The 19,260-nt window shown below is 33.8% G+C and overlaps 3 protein-coding genes across 16 annotated transcripts in view; 2 read left to right on the top strand and 1 right to left on the bottom strand.

The window, feature by feature from the left end:
* Window positions 1–3,370, top strand: part of akip1 (A kinase (PRKA) interacting protein 1) — a 13,256-nt gene extending 9,886 nt beyond the window's left edge. The window contains exon 6 of one of the 2 annotated variants that reach the window (XR_012393717.1): window positions 82–3,370. The gene's annotated coding sequence lies outside the window, so the exon portion shown is untranslated. The remainder of the gene's footprint in view (window positions 1–81) is intronic. The other variant, XR_012393716.1, reaches the window with a different exon arrangement.
* The window catches only part of si:dkey-8l13.5, a 13,957-nt gene extending 6,727 nt beyond the window's left edge, over window positions 1–7,230 (bottom strand). For 2 of the 9 annotated variants that reach the window (XM_073929944.1, XM_073929947.1), the window contains exons 1-7: window positions 7,040–7,230; window positions 5,291–5,396; window positions 3,369–3,514; window positions 3,014–3,237; window positions 1,266–1,622; window positions 1,054–1,184; window positions 61–202 (exon numbers count right to left, since the gene is read on the bottom strand). In XM_073929944.1, coding sequence (XP_073786045.1) covers window positions 61–202; window positions 1,054–1,184; window positions 1,266–1,622; window positions 3,014–3,217 — 834 coding nt within the window. In that variant the 5' untranslated portion in view covers window positions 3,218–3,237; window positions 3,369–3,514; window positions 5,291–5,396; window positions 7,040–7,230. Of the gene's footprint in view, window positions 1–60; window positions 203–1,053; window positions 1,185–1,265; window positions 1,623–3,013; window positions 3,238–3,368; window positions 3,622–5,290; window positions 5,397–6,471; window positions 6,819–7,039 lie in introns of those variants that run through there. The other 7 variants (XM_073929938.1, XM_073929945.1, XM_073929942.1 and 4 more) reach the window with 5 other exon arrangements.
* Window positions 6,951–19,260, top strand: znf143b (zinc finger protein 143b). 5 transcript variants are annotated; one of them, NM_200979.1, is given in 17 exon segments: window positions 6,951–7,015; window positions 8,756–8,871; window positions 8,963–8,984; window positions 9,013–9,052; window positions 9,234–9,329; window positions 9,448–9,528; window positions 11,075–11,259; window positions 11,865–11,930; window positions 12,012–12,128; window positions 12,229–12,304; window positions 12,383–12,508; window positions 13,606–13,785; window positions 13,890–14,117; window positions 14,204–14,337; window positions 16,288–16,443; window positions 16,532–16,675; window positions 18,934–19,260. In NM_200979.1, coding segments are annotated over 14 exon segments (1,713 nt in total). In that variant the 5' UTR covers window positions 6,951–7,015; window positions 8,756–8,871; window positions 8,963–8,984; the 3' UTR covers window positions 19,018–19,260.

The raw sequence follows: 19,260 nt of genomic DNA, 5'->3' as shown, positions 1-19,260 counted from the left end.
AATACATTTCAAAACTTATACCAACCACAACTGAAGATTACCATTTTTCATTTTCACTACCTGATGTATGATTGTCCCTAGGTAGTAAAACCCATCCATCTCTCTCCTGGCCAGCACACGTTTGCCAGGAAAAAGCTCAGTTGCTTGCATTACCCTTGCAGAGACGCATGATGCTGTGCTGAAGGGATTCACTGGGGAACACCTGCAAAGACACAATATTACGTAAGAAATTACTGACTCCAGTCTGTTGAATTATTTGAAAAATAACACACACACAGATGCACATCATGCACATCTTGTGCCTTATTATGCTGGGTGTATGATAGGGCTTCTATGTTACATAAGTATTATAGCAGTTATCGCGTTTTTTATTTATTTTACCGAGTGGCCAGTTTTTTTTCTTTTTCTACGTAAACGCAGATTAACCGTGTGTACTGAGAGATGATCTAAATTATTCCAAAGTTACAGCAATTTTAGTAAAAGTGGCTTTGCTTAGTTTGAACATATTTAATGTCCTATTTGGATTGCAAAGATGTCTTTATAGATGACATTTGTTATTGACTTTTTGGTTCTGTCTTGGCAAGTAAAAAAATGTTAATATGTAAAAAATGTTAATCAACAAACAGTGGTTTTTCTTTGTCAAATCCAGTCAAAGTTATTTGGAAAATTGTAGGCTAGGTGTTTTTAATAATCCGTCCATAAAAAAGTGTCTCATTTGTCTCAAGGGTTGTAAACAATGTTCTCTGTTCATCTCAGTTGCACATGCACTTTTTAGATATTTGACAAAGGCAACTTACTGGAAGTTGCACAAAATGTGTTACAACATTTAGCATTACTCCTTTAATGTTGTTTAGGAGCTCTTTTTTTTTTCACTTGCCATTTTAACTTTTCAATCTCTGTAGTGTCACCATCAGTCCAATCTGACTCTGAGTGTTTTAAATGGTTGTTACTACCTTTCCTTAAAGTTTCAAGGCTCTAGGACAGAATGGTGATATTTGAAATTCCCAACAATTATAATAAAGACTTCAACAAGAAACATTTAAATCACCATACCAGTATGGGATAGAACAGACACAGCTTGTGCAGTTGTAGTATGGGACCTGATTGAAGTCCATTGAGTGCAGTGTGTCCTCTGCATATGTTGTCTTCTGAATCGAATCATCAGTTGAATGCAACAAACTGACCTTTAACATTATAAAGCATTTTAAGTTATTAAAATCCAAATAATGAGCAGAAAAAAGAAACATCGCAAAAAAACATCTGACCTCCTCAACACCGCCAGCTGAATTGAGGGCCATGATATAACAGCTCCCTCTAGTGGTGGAGCTGAGGCACTGCAGGAAGTCTGATGTGTCGCTGTTGATGGAGGTCTTGTCAGATATGTAAAAGGTGTGCACAGGGCGCGTCACCATAGTGGATAGTGAAGCCAGGCATTGTGTAGGGTTGTCTGGGACACTACTGGTCACCAGATGAACAGAATGACAGGCAGGGTCAGAGAATGCCAAAGCAAGTGCTGTGTGGAAGTCTCTGCCAGAACTTGTCTGTAACGTATGGATCCAGCTCAACGCTTCATAGACTACATCAGGAGAGCAGGGCAGCATGCGAGAAGACCACGGTGTTGCCTAGTCCAATATAAAGTTGTATTGCATAATATTATAGCCCCACAAATATAGTGTCCATTCTGTAGAAAAACTGAATTCTTCTTCACAAACTCCTCTTAACCAAATATATCAATTGTACTCTTAAAGTTTAAGTTAAAAAAAACACTTTCACAGATCTCTCATGGTCACAAATATACACTCACTGGCAATTTTATTAGGTACACCTAACTAGTACCGGTTTGGACCCCCTTTTGCCCTCAGAACTGCCTTATTCCAACAGATTTTGGTCCATATTTGGAAGATTTGTCTGCTGCATATCTATGATGCTAATCTCCCGTTCCATCACATCCCAAATGTACTCTATTGGATTGAGATATGGGGACTGTGGAGGCCATTTGAGTACAATGAACTCATTTTCATGTTCAAGAAACCAGTCTTTATGACATGGCACGTTATCCTGCTGGAAGTAGCCATTATAAGATGGGTACACTGTGGTCATAAAAGGATGTACATGGTCAGCAACAATACCTATGTAGGCTGTGGGGTTGACACAATGCTCAATTGGTACTAATGGGCCCAAAGTGAGCCAAGAAAATATCCCCCCACACATTACACCACCAGCCTGAACCGTTTATACTAGGCAGGATGGATCCATTTATGTTGTTCATACCAAATTCAGACTCCGCTGTTCTAATTTATCTTTTTCGGACCATTCTCTGTAAACCCTAGAAATGGTTGTGCGTGAAAATCCCAGTAGATCAGCACTTTCTGAAATACTCAGCCCAGCCTGTCTGGCACCATCAACCTTGCCATGTTCAAAGTCACTTAAATCACCTTTCTTCCCCATTCTGATGCTCAGTTTGAACTGCAGCAGATCGTCTTGACCATGTCTACATGCCTAAATGCATTGAGTTGCTGCCATGTGATTGGCTAATTATAAATTTGCATTAACGAGCAGTTGGACAGGTGTACCTAATAAAGTGGCGAGTGAATGTATATATATTTATAATATGTATGATAAAAGTGTGCAAGTGTTTTTTTTATTAATACTATAATGATTACTACAAATTACTTTGTTGTTGTTAAGAAATAATTGAATATTTTTTTCTCTTTATTTTTAGATGGTAAAAAAAGGATCAAATCTATGAGCTAAAGAAGTAAAGGTCAAAAGCAATCAATATTATTACGATTTCTAAATCATTTACCTAGCATTGGAGAACCGCAATTTATTTTTACTCAATAATTGAATATAAAGGCTACATGTTACAAATAAGCTTTATCAATATTAAACACAAAAGTGTCAGTTAAACAACTTCATTTGCTTTAGGAACTTTATTATTATTATTTATTATTTTTTAAGATGCTAAATATTGTGGGATGTGTATGATGAAAGTGATTCATTGTATATTCACCTTGTATGAAAAGCTGATAATGTTGAAGAGCGAGTCTCTGAGTGAAGCTTTAGTTAATAAAGTTTGGATTATTAAATTCTTCACCGCTCCTAAAACGCCACTCATTCCCTCTGAGCAGTCCAGAACAAAGCTGATATTTTTGCCTTTACCCATAAACAAGGGTAGGAAGTTTCGGCTGTTAGATTCCTGAGGACTTGATGTCATTGTAGATCTGACAAAATAATCTGCAAAACAGTCAAATCAGCAAAATTACAGTTGACATCTGACTGACTTCTATTAACACAAACAGCTCTTCAAGTTATTTAGAATTGAATATCTGTAAAATTGTGTTACATGTAAATAAATGTAATCATACCTTAATCCTGGTTCATTGAACACACCTCCAAATTTTGACAATTTTTGTTCTTTCCCTAAAATACTACACAGGGATCTGTGCCTCGACTGTGTACTGAGGTTGCCATAGTGAGCCACTGACCAGCCTGAAACCGTCATTGCATCCATCTAGTGGTGACAGAGAGTATCTGGTGTGCTCTTGGGAACATGTTTTTAATGTGATTGGAGTCTGGAGAGTTATGGCTTGGTGTTCATGTTACAGGATGTAGAATAGTCTGTTAATGGCATAAATACCCAAAATATACACTGTAAAAATTATCTGTTAATTAACAGTTTCCGTATTTTTTGTTTTTCCATCTATTTATTGTTGTGAATTTCATAATTGGAGCTTGAACTCTGTCTGCTCTGTTGATTTTTGACGTTAAAAATTCAACTCTACTACAGCTTAACAAAGTGACTTTTAGTAGTTTTAGTAGTTTGATAACTTGTACGAAATGATATATAAATAACTAATCTGTAAAATACCAGAATATACTGCCAGTTATTACAAGGTTTTTGCAGCATAAAATTCAACACCAAACCAGACAATATATATCACTTTAAACTATTAAAGATGTTCTTAAAAGTCACTTTCCCCAACTTTTTATGGTTAAAAGTTGTCAGAAGAAAGATTAAGGTCTCATAATGCGATTCAGAAGCATAAATATTAATAATAAAAAAACATTAATCACAAAATATGTAAAACTGCTCATTTACAGTGTACATTCCCCAAAAGAAACAAGATATTCTGATAAGAATGTTGGGGGAAAGCAGCCATTGACATTCATTGTATCAAAAAATACTATGGAAGTCAATAGACATTATTCCCCCGACATTCTTCAGAATATCTTGTTTTGTGTTCAACAGAGGAAAGGAATTCATAAAAGTTTAGAACAGAGTTGTCAAAACTCTTGAGGGCTAGTGTCCTGCTGAGTCTAGCTCTAACTGCTTTAACAAACCTGCCAGAAAGTTTCTAGTATATCTAGTAAGAGCTTGCTTAGCTGGTTCAGGTGTGTTTGATTAGGGTTGGAGCTAAACTCTAGAGGACATCGGCCCTTCAAGACTGAGTTTGGACACCCCTGGTTTAGAACCATTTGGTGAAGAAATGGTGAGGAAATTTTAATTTGGTGATAACCTATCTCAAATCAAAATTCTCACCATTTCTTCACCAAGTGGTTCTAATTTTTTAATGACTTCCTTTTCTCTGCTGAACACAAAATTGTAAAGATGACACACATGGCATAAACATTGGAGGGTGAATGTTCATGTCTAAGCAAAATAATAATCATGGGTGAATTGAATATTAAGACTCAAATCGTTTTAGATATCATTGACTAATAGAAGTCAATTATCATCAAGGCTATTGGATTCTTAAAGGGATACTTCATCCAAACATGAAAAATTAGGTACATGACAGAAGAAATTAAGAGACATTTCAACACATCTTTATGTATTGGAATGACATGAGTGTGAATAATTGGAGTCTCCAAGTATTGAAATTTTCTTCTAATGAGCATTTTCTCAGTGCTCTGTGTAGGTTCTGTAATTTCACTGTTATGGCAAAGAATATTCTAAAATAATCATTTTATAGTCAAAATTGAAAATACACTTTTTTTTTTGCATCTGAATCCATCAATTAAAGACAGATTTTATATTTTCATGGTAACTGTCCCTTTATTTTGACTACTAAAGAAAATACATGAATGCATAATTTCAAATAATTTAATTTGTGATTTAATAATAAAAAAACACTCTACAGGCCCTCCTTTTATTGGGGCTCTAGAAATGACATTTGCCTCTGTATGTAATGCATGGTGATTGTAAGATTAGTGGGTTTGATTATCTTTATCATTTAAAAAGGGCTGAAAGTTAAAAATTTGCATGACGGGTTTAACAGAAACTCACGTGAGAAATTGCACCACAAAGGTTGAGCTGAAACTGATTTCACAACCTGAGCCCAGACTCTCTGTCCAAAAATAGACATGTCTGGCCATCTCCTCTTCCACAGAAGCTGAAATGCGAAAAAGAAACTGAGGTGAGAAAAGCCGATGAAACATAGATGATGTTTTGGAAAAAGGACCCAACTATGGCAGATTAAAGAATTGAAAAAGCTAAGAAAAAAAGCACAAAGAACAATTCTGAACGACTTGAATGTTATAAATTCATATTTACATTGACTGAACTTTCTTTATTTTTGAAAATTTCAATCTCACCATGCTGGCCTTTAAGATATGTAATCATATTAATTGTATTAAAAGAATTTAATTACAACTAATAAAGCCATATCAGTATTTATTATAAAAACGATATATAACTATATTTTCTAAAATATATAACGCACACAGTTGGGGTAAAAATTAGACCATGTAAATTCTCATTATCTCTGTATACGATTTATAGTAATGCGTTTGAATAAAACATGTTTGTTTTTTAATGCAGTTGTCATTTATTCCCAATTAAAAAGAACATTTTTTGTCCATTACAGTGTAAAATGACAATTGGTCAGCATAACAGTCTGTTTATATTTATTTTTTGACAACACAATACCAATATTTTAACTTCAGAAGCAGTAAGAACACAATGGCTATTTGGTTTCAGTTGCAACAAATAAAATAAATGCTCTAATCATTTTTTTTAATCAAACACCTATTAAATCCAGAACAGCCAGAGTCTATTAGATGGACAGTTAACTCAATACTTGAAAATTCTGCCATTTCCTCGCCCTTGTCACAAATCTTAAGTTCCTGTCTTCTGTGAGCACAAAAAGATATTTTGAAAAATGTTGTAAACAGTAACCATAGACTTCCTAATTTGTTTTTGCTATGGAAGAATGGTTACTGGTTTCAAACAATTTTCTAAATTTGATCTATTGTGTTTTCATAAAGGTTTGGAACCACTTGAAGGTGAGTAAATAGTAAGTAAATAATATTATTTGAGAGCTATCATTTTAAATAGTTTCAATAGTTGTATGTCTTGTTCAAAATACAGCCAGTGGCCTATGTCTATCTGAATATAAAAACAACGTACTTGTAAACGTGTTAAAATTGAAATGTTTATTGTTTTGTATGAAAACATATACGACATACAGTAAAAAGGCAAGTTACAAGAGTTTATGACATCAGCGAAAGGTGAAGCTGTTCTACTGCACTGCATTGCCCAGGCATCCTCACTCCAGCCATGACATAATGCGATTCAAAATGGCGACCGTGCCTTCGGTGACACGCTGTTAATATCTGCGGTTAGCACAACAATATAACCACTGGTCGCGTTATAGCTTTCAAATAAATATACACAAAACCCACGGCATCTATCCGCCTAATTGATATACCATGCCCAGACGCTTCTGTGCGAGATTTGCTTATTCACGCTTGAACAATACACCCAACAGACCCGAATGGCGTCCCTAAGGTGCCCCGGAACGTGAATTTCTGACAACACGAATTCGCACCGAAGGAAGTTTAACCAATGGTAAAGTGTCAGCATCCTGCTTCAGCCAATCACAACCGCGTATTAAGAATCGGTTGAAGGGACTCTTTTGTTATTCAGATTCTGGGGTTGTATATTCTGCATAGCGTTTCCTGCCCTGGTGCATGGTGGTCGAACGAAGGGATTGTTGGAAAATTTTCGGAGGTTAGTATATAAATGTGTTTTTACCCAGTGTGCCTTATTTCCTCAGACGCCGCTTAGCCGGAAAGCGTGGCGATGGGAGAGCGGTGGAATTCGATGTGGAATGCAGAACGAAATAAACTCGTGAAAATGCATCGGAAGCGGTGTTTTATTTATTAAAGGCAGTTGGACGCAGGGTTGTAATCGGTTGCAACAATTGTAACGATCCGATTGTGATTGTCAAGTTACTGCCGCAGCGAATTCGCTGCGGGCTAATGGTCGTCCCATTCTGTTTTAAACAGCTTTATTTAAGACGGAAACGTTTTGTTTAAGTTTGTGTGATTGCATAAGTTTATGAATCCCAACGAGAGTATATTATGTAAACGAGAGGAAACGTCAAGAGTAAAACGCGAGCATTATTGTAGCATATTTGCTAACATGTGATGATGGGTTAGCATGACAGATGTCCTGTCAACTAATAAAGCTAAGAACTGACGAACAACTTTACATCAGCTGCTTTTTGCGATTTAATTTTTGTAATTGTGCAATTATTTTTATATTCCCAAGTTGTGTTCTTTAAATATGTTTCCGCTATTTGGCTAAAATGGACATCAGAAATGCCCGCTCTAATGCGGTAGTTCGTGTATATTTGGTGAGCTTGCCAAATCGCAACGTTCCTATTATTGCACCACTTTGCAGAATGCAATGTTTTTTCTTAGACAAGCAGTTTTATTTTTAATCCCCAAAATAACCATTGCCTGTTAATTATGAAATTAATGTATTAAAGCATTTTTTAAATACTCCAAAATCCATAAATAAATGCTGAAATACATATAGAGAACACATCGGTTTATTCCCTTTTAAATTTTTCATTAGTTTGTTCTAATAAATCTTTATTTTCCTTTTAAAAATCTCTGCAAGCCACGTATGATGATCAGAGTTGGTCTATGAGACATAAAACATTTTATAAGTGAAGCTAGCAGATGTGCTAGTGTATCGGAATGTAAAAATCCCCCCAAAATGTATTCAGTCTGTAATGAGTAGTTAGTTACTAGTAGAACGGAAATGGGAATCGGCAACATTTGAAAGTGAATAATCAAAATACGTATTACAGATTTATAGCTAATACTGCATTAGTTAACAGTGTTTCTAAAGCATTGAAATGATGATAACATCAAAAATTGATATTAGTTTATAAAGCTGTCTATTTAGTTAGCACTCTCAATGATTATTAATTGTCAATAATAATAATATTGTATAATTGTTATAAAGGTTGTTAGTTTGTTGCATGTTTTTTTAAACTACTGTTTTCACTACTGTATGTCTTTTTTATGCATTGACCTTGCCATGAAAATAACAATATATGCTGGTATGACAATAAAACAGACAAACAAAATGCTAATTAGTTTTAAGATATGCATATTCAAATTTAATAATATTTAAAATATTAATAACTAATTCTATAGGGTGCAATAAAATGTAGTACTGAAAGGTTAACATTCATTTTGATGCAACTAATTAAAATGTACAAATAAAAAGATCCTACAGGAAGAGTGCACCAGCACAAAACCATCATCATAAGTAATATCTTCAAAAATCAATTTGTTTTAGCAGTTTGAAAGTTAAATATTTCTAAAATATAATAAATAACTAGTGTAAAATTAACAACTTTAATAACACACCATAACAGTAAAGCTGCCCAGGTCTGTATTATTTCTGTTATTAAACACCAAATCATTGACGGCTGTTGGCTGGTTTGTACAGGCAGATCATGCTGTTAGCCCAGGTGAATCGGGACACCCAGGGCATGGAGTTTCAGAGTGTGGACGGGGACCCACAGCAGGTCACCCTTTGCCTGACAGAGGCAGTAACAGTTGCAGGTGAGGTGGATATGCATAAAATATCTGCAACAGTATTGTACTTCATGCATATTCCAGCACAGACACATAACAGCCAACTGTTGCCATACAGATGACAATATTGATGGAATGGACACCGTGAGCCTGCAGGCAGTGACTCTGGTGGATGGATCCACAGCATACATCCAACATAGCCCTAAAGGTACTGGAACTACATTTTTAGAGCTACTTTTTAGGCACACAATCTTCTATTCTGCACTTGAAATGCTATTTGATTTACACTTTTGAAGGCATCCTGTATATAATATAGGTTGCATTAAATAACTTGACTGCATATTTTTTGTCTTGCACACTTGCTGTTCAAATCTTACAGCATATAACAGTTTCTCTCACAGAAAACAAAATAATGGAGGGACAAGTGATTCAGCTGGAGGATGGATCTGCTGCTTATGTCCAGCACCTGCCAATGTCTAAAACGGGTATATTATTTAGTGTTAATTAGTTGATTACTTGCATGCATATTACTAGTATTTATGGTAATTGCAAAGCACACATAACCAGATCATATTTGATTTTATAAGTAACCTTTTTTCATAGGTGGAGAAGGTTTGAGGCTAGAAGATGGGCAAGCTGTGCAACTAGAGGATGGAACGACTGCTTACATTCACGCACCCAAAGGTCTGTCTCTGAATGGCTGTTTATTACAGTGGATTGGGCATGTTAAGGATTCTACTTAATTGTATTGTAACTGTATTTTCTGTGTTATGTTATTATAATCTAATTGACTTCTATAATTATATTAATGTCAAGAAAAATGTGTTTAAACTGTCACATAGGGCTGCACGATTTTGGAAAAACCTGATACTGCAATATTTTATTTGTCTGCGATTAAATATTGCAATATGAATACAGTTTTTACAAGATGATTTGAATAGCACTATTTGGTGGTTTTCTAGGGAGTATAACAGTATTCAGGTACAGAAATTAAATAATCACAATACAAAAAAAATGCTTTTCCTACTTTGTTTCGTTTCTAGTCCAAATATTAAATGAAAAATTTATAATAAATAAATAAAATTCTTAGATCAAGTAAAAAGATAACGTTTTGTTTAAAACTTCAGAAGAAATTAGCCAAAATTAAGAGTTTTTCCTTGTGAAACAAGTGAAATTATCTGCCAGTTGGGTAGGTAAAATAATCTTTTTTTTTTCGCTTTGAAATGTAGCTATTTGTACTAGAAACGCGACAAAAATTCTAAGAAAAAAACCCTCCCCCTTTTTTGCACAAATCATATAAATTCCATATACTGTAAATAAGGTAATTAAATACAATTCTGTAGCTCCTCGTCAACTATAATTCAGACTGCAAATTGCGTACAGTTGAAGTCAGAATTATTAGCCCCCTTTGAATTTTTATTTCTTTTTTAAATATTTCCCAAATTATGTTTAACAAAGCAAGGACATTTTCACAGTATTTCTGATTAATATTTTTTTTATTCGTTTTATTTCAGCTAGAATAAAAACATTTTTTAATAAAAAAAAGTAAGGTTTATTATTTATTAGCCCCTTTTAGTTATATATTTTTTGATAATCTACAGAACAAACCATCGTTATACAATAACTTGTCTAATTACCCTAACCTGCCTAGTTAACCTAATTAACCTAGTTAAGCTTTTAAATGTCACTTTGGGCTGTATAGAAGTGTCTTGGAAAATATCTTGTCTAATATTATTTACTATCATCATGGCAAAGATAAAACAGATCAGTTACTAGAAATGAGTTATTAAAACTATTATGTCTAGAAATGTGAACCTTCCTCTGTTAAACAGTAATTGGGGAAAAATAAACAGGTGAGCTGGTAAAATAAACAGGTGGGGGGGGGGATAATTCTGAATCCAACTGTATCTTACGATGTGACTTGCAAATGTGCACATTGTGATGTCGATGCTGAAATGCTTTCATTTTGTTTCGACTTGTTTATGGAGAATGTCACTAATTTTTGTTAATTTTTATTATATTTATTAATTTTATTTTATTCTGAATAATGCAAGTAAATTACTTTTGTTTATAATGTTTGTAGATGTTTATTTTTATAAAGCAAATTTTAATCTGTTTTACAGCATTTCTGAATGTAATTTTACAGTTTGACACTTGTTTCTTATTTTGTATTATATAAGTAAATGTTTTATTAATTCTGATAAAATGTTCATGTCAACAATCTTTCCAGAAACATATGATCAGGGCGGATTACAGGCTGTTCAGTTGGAGGATGGCACCACTGCATATATTCAACATATGCCTCAGTCCAACACCATCTTGGCCATCCAGGCTGATGGTACTGTAGCAGACTTACAAACAGAGGGCACGATTGATGCCGAGACGATTAGTGTACTGGAGCAATACTCTACTAAGGTGAAGATCAGTGGCCTGCCGCTATTCAGATTATTCAGATTGTTTACATTAGCTAATGTTAACAAACATGAATAATGCATTAGTAAATGTTGTACTATAATTAATAAATGCTGTACATGTATTGCTCATTATTAGTTCATGTTAAATACATTGATTATGAAACCTTATTGTTAAGTGTGACTGATATTTTTAAGATTTTTGGAAGGATGTTTGACATAGGCTTCAAAGAATTCTGAAAGACTTGAAAAAATACATTTAATATGGAATTAAATGTTTAATATAAGTCTTCTGATGACACATCATTGCTTTATAAGATTACCAGACTTAATTTAGACAATAATGCATATATAAACATTGAATGGTAAATAAAAAAAGTTTGAAAAGACATGAGGGTGCAAAAATTATGACAGAAATTGTATTTTGTATTTAAGCAGCACTTTAAATCATTTTATATCACAGTTAAGTCAATTCAACTTTATTTTTATAGCTATTTTTATAATGTAGATTGTGTCAAAGTAGATTATCTTGGATGTTAATGTCGTAGAGGAAGAATTTCTGAAGAATCTGTTTATACTGATGTAATCACAAACGTGTGTTTTTTGCAGATGGAGGCCACAGAGTGTGGCACAGGGTTAATTGGTCGAGGGGACTCTGATGGTGTCCATATGCAGGTACTGTCTACACTTCTACTGTTTTCTGCATTTACTGAATAAGTCGCTTATTAAGTCAGTGACTCACTGTTGTGTCCTCAGATTGTACTGCAGGGTCAAGACTGTCGTTCACCTAGAATCCAGCATGTTGGAGAAAAGGCCTTCCGATGTGAACATGAAGGGTGTGGAAAACTCTACACTACAGCTCACCATCTGAAGGTCGAATATTCATATTGATATGTTCCACTAAGGCCTTAGTAATTAAATGTTTACTTTGGCTGTGCAGTAATTTACCCACTTCTTGACTTCTATATTTTAGGTTCATGAAAGATCACATACTGGAGATAAGCCCTACATTTGTGATCATTTGGGTTGTGGCAAAAAGTTTGCAACAGGTAAAGGTTTTACCAAAAATAAAGCATTTCTTTTCTTTTGTATGTGCATTTTTACTTATTTTTATCTGCTGTTTTCAGGATATGGTCTCAAGAGTCATGTCCGAACACACACTGGAGAGAAACCGTACCGCTGTCAAGAGCTCAACTGCCTTAAGTCTTTCAAAACTTCTGGAGATTTACAAAAACACACAAGAACACATACAGGTGAACTTTCCAGGTCTGCATTTAAAGGAATAGTTCACCCAAAAATGAAAATGTTCTGTCATTATTTACATATACAATCTCCTTTCACATGTTCCAAACCTTTTTTTCTTCTGTTTAACACAGAAAAGGATATTTTAAAGATAGAGTTTTTCTTATTTTAATAGTCAGTGGATATCACAGGGTTTCTGCAGGGTCTTAAAATGTCTTAAATCTCAAAAATCAAATTTTAAGCCTTAAAAAGTCTTGAATTCACTGAAATATTGTGTTGTAGGTCTTAAAGCTTTTATCAACACGTCTTAATTTTTCTTTGTTCATGTATTGCTACCAAATCTGAACAAAACCCATACAATTACCAACAATAATCTCAATAAAACTTTAAACTTTTTATTAATTTTATTCAGTATTTTATTTATTTCAATTTTAACTCTATTATTCATAATGGTTTAATTATTTTCCTTACAATAACATTTGTTTAAAAGTGCTACGTGTATTTACTGCTGAGGATACTGACCTGGACAGATTGTTGTGCATACATTTAGATTATTCTAGTTTTTAAAACTTTTAAAACATTTTTTTATTTTTCTTCTTTAAGTTTATGTTGGTAAAAAGTGTCTTGATACAACTAGAGCTTGCATGTTTTCACACAATATTTAAAATATTTTGCTAAGAAATAAAATCTAAAATATTGTATTTTTAAATTATTAAATTACTATTGTATTATTAAATATATTGAATTATATATATAAAAATAAATTGATAGGGCAAAAAAAATCTTTTCCATTTGGGTCATTTAAAAAATACCTTAGCCTTTAGCCATTTATAGGTCTAAAATTTCATTTATAATTGTCTTAAAAAGTCTTAAATTAAACTTGGTGAAACCTGCAGAAACCCTGTATCAGGTTTTCATCTTTCTTCAAAATATATTTGATTGTGTTCAACAGAAGAAAAAAATACTCCTAAAGGTTTGTGGAACCACTTGAGGGACAGTAAACTTTCATTTTTGTGTGAAAGGTTTTAGTTACTTCATTTTGCATTAAAAACATGGAGTCTGTTATTATCATTTTTGTTGTTTATGTTGCTTAATGTTCATTTTGTAGGTGAAAAACCCTTTAAATGTCCGTTTGAAGGCTGTGGGAGATCTTTCACCACATCCAACATTCGTAAAGTCCACATCCGAACTCACACAGGCGAAAGGCCATATTACTGTGCCGAACCCAACTGCGGAAGGGCCTTTGCAAGTGCCACCAATTACAAAAACCACATGAGGATCCACACAGGTACTTAGTTTGATCTCTTCAATTCAAACCAGAAGCTTTGAGTTCACAAAAACTATCATTTCAGACTATAAACTGAAAAAGTGTCTTAATGTCATCATCTTCAGGTGAAAAGCCATATGTCTGCACAGTTCCTGGGTGTGACAAACGTTTCACAGAGTACTCCAGTCTATACAAGCACCATGTGGTTCATACGCCCTGCAAACCCTACAACTGTAATCACTGTGGAAAGACGTATAAGCAGATTTCAACCTTAGCCATGCATAAACGCACCGCACACAATGACACCGAGCCTATAGAAGAGGAGCAAGAAGGTTATTTTGAGCCTCCTGCAGGTCTGCTTATTTAAATCTCCAGGCAGATATTATGATCTAATGATACTGGTTGACTAACAGAGTTTTTAAAATCGCATCTTTCTCAGAGGCCATTGATGACCCTGGGTTAATGTATACTCCAAGTGTGGTGGATGACGACTCTGGATCTGAGCAAGTGTCAGGATCTGAGATCATGGGACAACATCATGTGGCTCTCATATCCCAGGATGGCACGCAACAGGTTGGTGATGACACTAAGAGAAATCTGCTTTGTATTTATTTAGGCTGACTGTTTAGACCACAAAGACATTTTGTCATAATCGAACTAAACAGAAACGGAATTGAGACATGTGGAGTATGCTGATTTTAGTCACATTATTGAAGTGCAGTACAGACATGTAAACGAAGCAATAAAGCTATTACCTTCATGTGGGATTTTCGCAGCATTTTGCGACAGGATAGTCTATACATACACAGATGCATGAAATGTTCCTAAATGAAAGTAAAAGTGCCAAACTGCAGTTAAAGTCGAGAAATTAAAACTGAAACACCCAAAGTTACATAAAACTCAGAGGAAATGTGGACAGGGCAGTGGCACAATTACATTAATCAAATTATGTGCTATAACATGTAAAACAGGATCAAGAAGAAAAATTCAAAAAGCAACTTTCGGTCATCACCTAAATCATATTATTGTCTTACTCAGATTTAGGCAAATAATTTGATTACTGATGTCCATGTAAACATTTTACATGTAGTTTACATTTGAGCATGGGTAATGCAGTATTTTACATCAATTTCACCATGTTAATAAGGATTATTGTTTTCTCAACTTTTAAAAAATGCTGAAATATCAATTTTAGTACTTTTTTGTTGTGTAAACAAACCCTTGAGAAGAAAATCTGCTGCACCTGATTATTAGTAACACTGGTGTATGTAACATTTATCAAAAATAATATCCAATGAACTACATGTAGCCCTAAAAAAACAGACAAGTTAATGATCGAGTGTAATTTACTATAAACTGTTGTAGCCTATTATCATATTGTAACTTTCCATAAACGTCAAGCCTTAACACATTTATTTAAAGTAAAACTAAAACTATTAGTGTGCGACAAATGTGTTATATAAATGACTCGCCTGTGTCTTTCACCACAAATGCAAATGTGTGCACTTTGTGCATGGTTTGCTTGCTTGGTACAAATATAGTATTATGAACATACTCAAAAAATTAAATTGAATTAAATTCATGTTTATTTATATAGCGCTTTTCCAATGTAGATTGTCAAAGCAGCTTAACATAGAAGTTAAACTGAAACCGCTTCAGTCCATTTTTCAGAGTTGAAGTTCAGTTCAGTGTCCTTTTATTTTATTGCTAAAAACCCAAACACTGAAAAACAAATCCAATGCTGATGGCCAGCTCCACAAATTCCACTCCAACCAAGCCAATGGCAACATTGGCGAGAAACAAACTTTACCAATTGACGAAAGTGAAGGAAAAAAAACCTTAAGGGGAAACCAGGCTCAGTTAGGCACAAACAGTTCTCCTCTGGCCAAACTTCTTGTGTAGAGCTGCAGTCTAATAAGACATTTTGATTTAATCATATATATATATATATATATATATATATATATATATATATATATATATATATATATATATATATATATATATATATATATATAGTTGAAATCTGAATTATTAAACCCCCTTTCAATTTTTTTTTTTTTTTTATATTTCCCAAATGATGAAAATGTTCTTCTGGAGAAAGTCTTACTTGTTTTATTTCAGCTAGAATAAAAGCAGTTTTAAATTTTTTAATAAACATTTTAAGGTCAAAATTGATAACCCTTTTAAGCTATACATTTTATCGATCGCCTACAGAACAAACCATCGTTATACAATAACTTGCCTAATTACTCTAACCTGCCTAGATAACCTAATTAACCTACTTAAGCCTTTAAATGTCACTTTAAGCCGTATAGAAGTGTCTTGAAAATATCTAGTAAAATATTATTTACTGTCATCATGGCTTCAACTGTGTATATATAAATGATACAAAAGACAAATCTACAATGGAAACGTTGTATAATATTTACTGTGGTCAAATCGGTTTATGCAGTTGTGTCTCAGGTAAACAATGAAAAATTTCAGACTTTCTGAATTTGGTTGTTTTTTTTCTTTCCTCAGGTTCTGTCTCAAGCAGATATGCAGGCTATGGGAGGCACGATTACAATGGTAACACAAGAGGGGACCACCATAACAATCCCAGCCCATGAAGCAATGCTTTCCTCAGGGGGAGCACATTCAGTTACTATGGTATCTGCAGACGGCACTGAGGGACAAGTAAGGATTTTTTTACATCATCCAGCTGGTTTTCTACCTGCAGAAGCCATTACATTTGCTGAATACACACACTTTATTTACATTTTAGGTGGCCATCGTAACGCCGGATCTGGCAGCTTACCAGACAGAAGAGGGGGAGCTGATCCAGGATCAGGAACAACATGAAGTTTCCACAAGCCCACACCCGGTCACTCTGCTGGCTACCTCTAACGGCACACACATAGCTGTGCAGGTATAGCATAAATATATATATTTACACACAGACATACACATGCGTAATGGAATCATACTCTCAAAGACAGAGTCACATTAATACAAACACACACACAGTTAGGAGGGGCTGGAAATCTTAAATCATATGTTTACTTAGTTTATGTGTTTACTTGGGAATAAATAATACAGCTCACAGTTAATGCTGTAAACCCTTAAGCCCCTTTTAGGGTGGAAACATGTAATTATTGTTGGGGGTTTTTACCATTAGGTGTTTGCTTTCAGGATGTGTTAAAGATGTCAAGTGAAACAGTATTCTGGAATGTTCTTTAGGTCTTGGCTTTGGAAAGTTGTAAAACTAAATTTGCTATGCATCTCAGCAAAATAATTTTAAGCTAAGTCAGATTATAGTCAAATATAGTCAAAGTCAAATATATTTCATACTTCACTACTTGTATTTCCTAAAGTATTTAATCCAAAGCTACAATGGCTATGTTTACTTTGACATCAGTATTTGAATTATTTGCCTTAATCTGAATAAGACAATAATATGATGTGGTGTTTGAGGTGTTTACATGAGTTGAGTTTTAAAAGTTCCTTTCATGATCCTGTTTTACATGTTATAGCACCTAGATCAATTACCATCATTGCGTCACCACACTATCCACATTTCCTCTGGAGTTTCATGTAATTTCAGGTGTTTCATTTTTAAAGTCTTTGACTTTAGCTGCAGTTAGGTAGTTTCACTTTCATTTAGAAACATTTTATTCATGTCCCTTTGACAAACTGAGGTATTGGAAGCGAGTGCGAAATAAGGACTGGTGGAAGACTGTTGTTTTAATTGAATTTGATACCGCATGCCATATGGGAGAAAAAAAACTCATTTCACGGTGTCTGTGGTCTTAACTGACTTGGTAGTTGTGGAGAATAGTATCAAACAGCCATCTGTGTATGGACTATCCTGTTGCAAAATGCGGTGAAAACTCCTACATGGCGGTAATAATTTGATTGCGATGTTTCCATGTCTGTACTGCCCTTCAAATCGTCATACTCCACATCTGGTTAATCCGAATTTTGTTTAGTTATAAACTTAGGCGGATTAGATTAATAAAATTTACTGTTTACGTGGTAGACTCTTAGAGTTTTGTCTGAATCCTATTAAAATCTGATTATTGGTGTCCATGTAAACATACAATTTACAAAAAAAAAGAAACTGTTCTTTAAAATTACGTATAAAGGTTTGTGTTACTTATCTCTTTTTATTTGTAAAATTTATGTAAAATTCAGTTCAGTTTTCTGTGATTTTAACAATTCCAATGGCAGGATATTTTATGATCAATAAATAGTTCACACAAAAATAAAAAAAAATGCTGTTCACTCACACCCTGGAAATTCCCAATAGAAAATAAGTGCAAAATGAATAAAACCAAAATCTTAAACAGCAACTATAAAGTGCACAAATACTAATTTTAAGCCCTTGATATTTGTATTAATCCATATACAGTGCTATTTAATAAATAATTTCCACTCATGTAATAAATAGCTGAAATTAGTTGCAGATAACTGTATAATAATATTCTGCTTGTTAAGTGTGAGTCAAGTAAAGCAGCTTCTGAGTCCAATTGCTCTATCAAACTTTATGGGGAGACTCAACAAATGGTAGTTATAAATGTTTACAATGCGATGTAATACTGCCGAATATCACGACCATTATATATATATATATATATATATATATATATATATATATATATATATATATATATATATATATATATATATATATATATATATATATGGCCAAACAATTATAATTTTTTTTTATATATTGTTAAAATGTTGGGGTCTGTGATATAGCAAGTCCAGAGACTGTCGTGTACACCATGATTTTATATAAAATTCCCTTTAATGTGTGATAGGACTAAAAAATTATCATACAAATATTTTTTAAATATCAATTCAAATAAGCAGCGGCTTGGACCAGGAAACAGTGTTTCGTACGTCACCACTTAACAAACCCATGATCATTGATTGCATCATTTTTGTTTGTATTCATAGAGAACTGATTGATTTAGTTGGTTTAGTCCAATCAATCTTGTATTGATCGTAAAATAGATGTGCCATTCAGTTCTGATTAATGAGCTTACATTGCCAACAAAAGGAAAGTGTGTTATTTGAGTGTTTCTGTCTTATTAGAACTGAATGATTGACAATTTTGAAATCATTTGTTATCATGAATCTGTAAACAATTATTCCATTTATCTCCAACTTTCTCCTCAGCTAAGTGATCATCCGTCCCTAGAAGAAGCCATCAGAATAGCATCAAGAATACAACAAGGAGAAACTCCCGGCATGGACGATTAACTCATGTTGTATAACTTATCAATGAACTAAAGGTCTCAAGGATTTGTGTGTGTGTAAGTCTGAGTGTTGTAAAAATATTTTTTTCTAATGCTGGCATCATGATCGCTATATATCAAATATATTTTTGTGTGGATATGTACATAGCTGTTTTAAAAGTAGAGTTTTCTGTATATATTTGATTATGCTATTTTTGCAAGCTGTTAAAAAAGGTCTATGATAATAATAATAAAAAGACAAAATCTA

This window comes from Danio rerio, chromosome 18 (genome assembly GCF_049306965.1).
Source record: "Danio rerio strain Tuebingen ecotype United States chromosome 18, GRCz12tu, whole genome shotgun sequence".
Taxonomy (NCBI): Eukaryota; Metazoa; Chordata; class Actinopteri; order Cypriniformes; family Danionidae; genus Danio; species Danio rerio.
The sequence above is the reverse complement of the archived record's forward strand: the minus strand, read 5'-3'. Positions and strand labels throughout refer to the sequence as shown.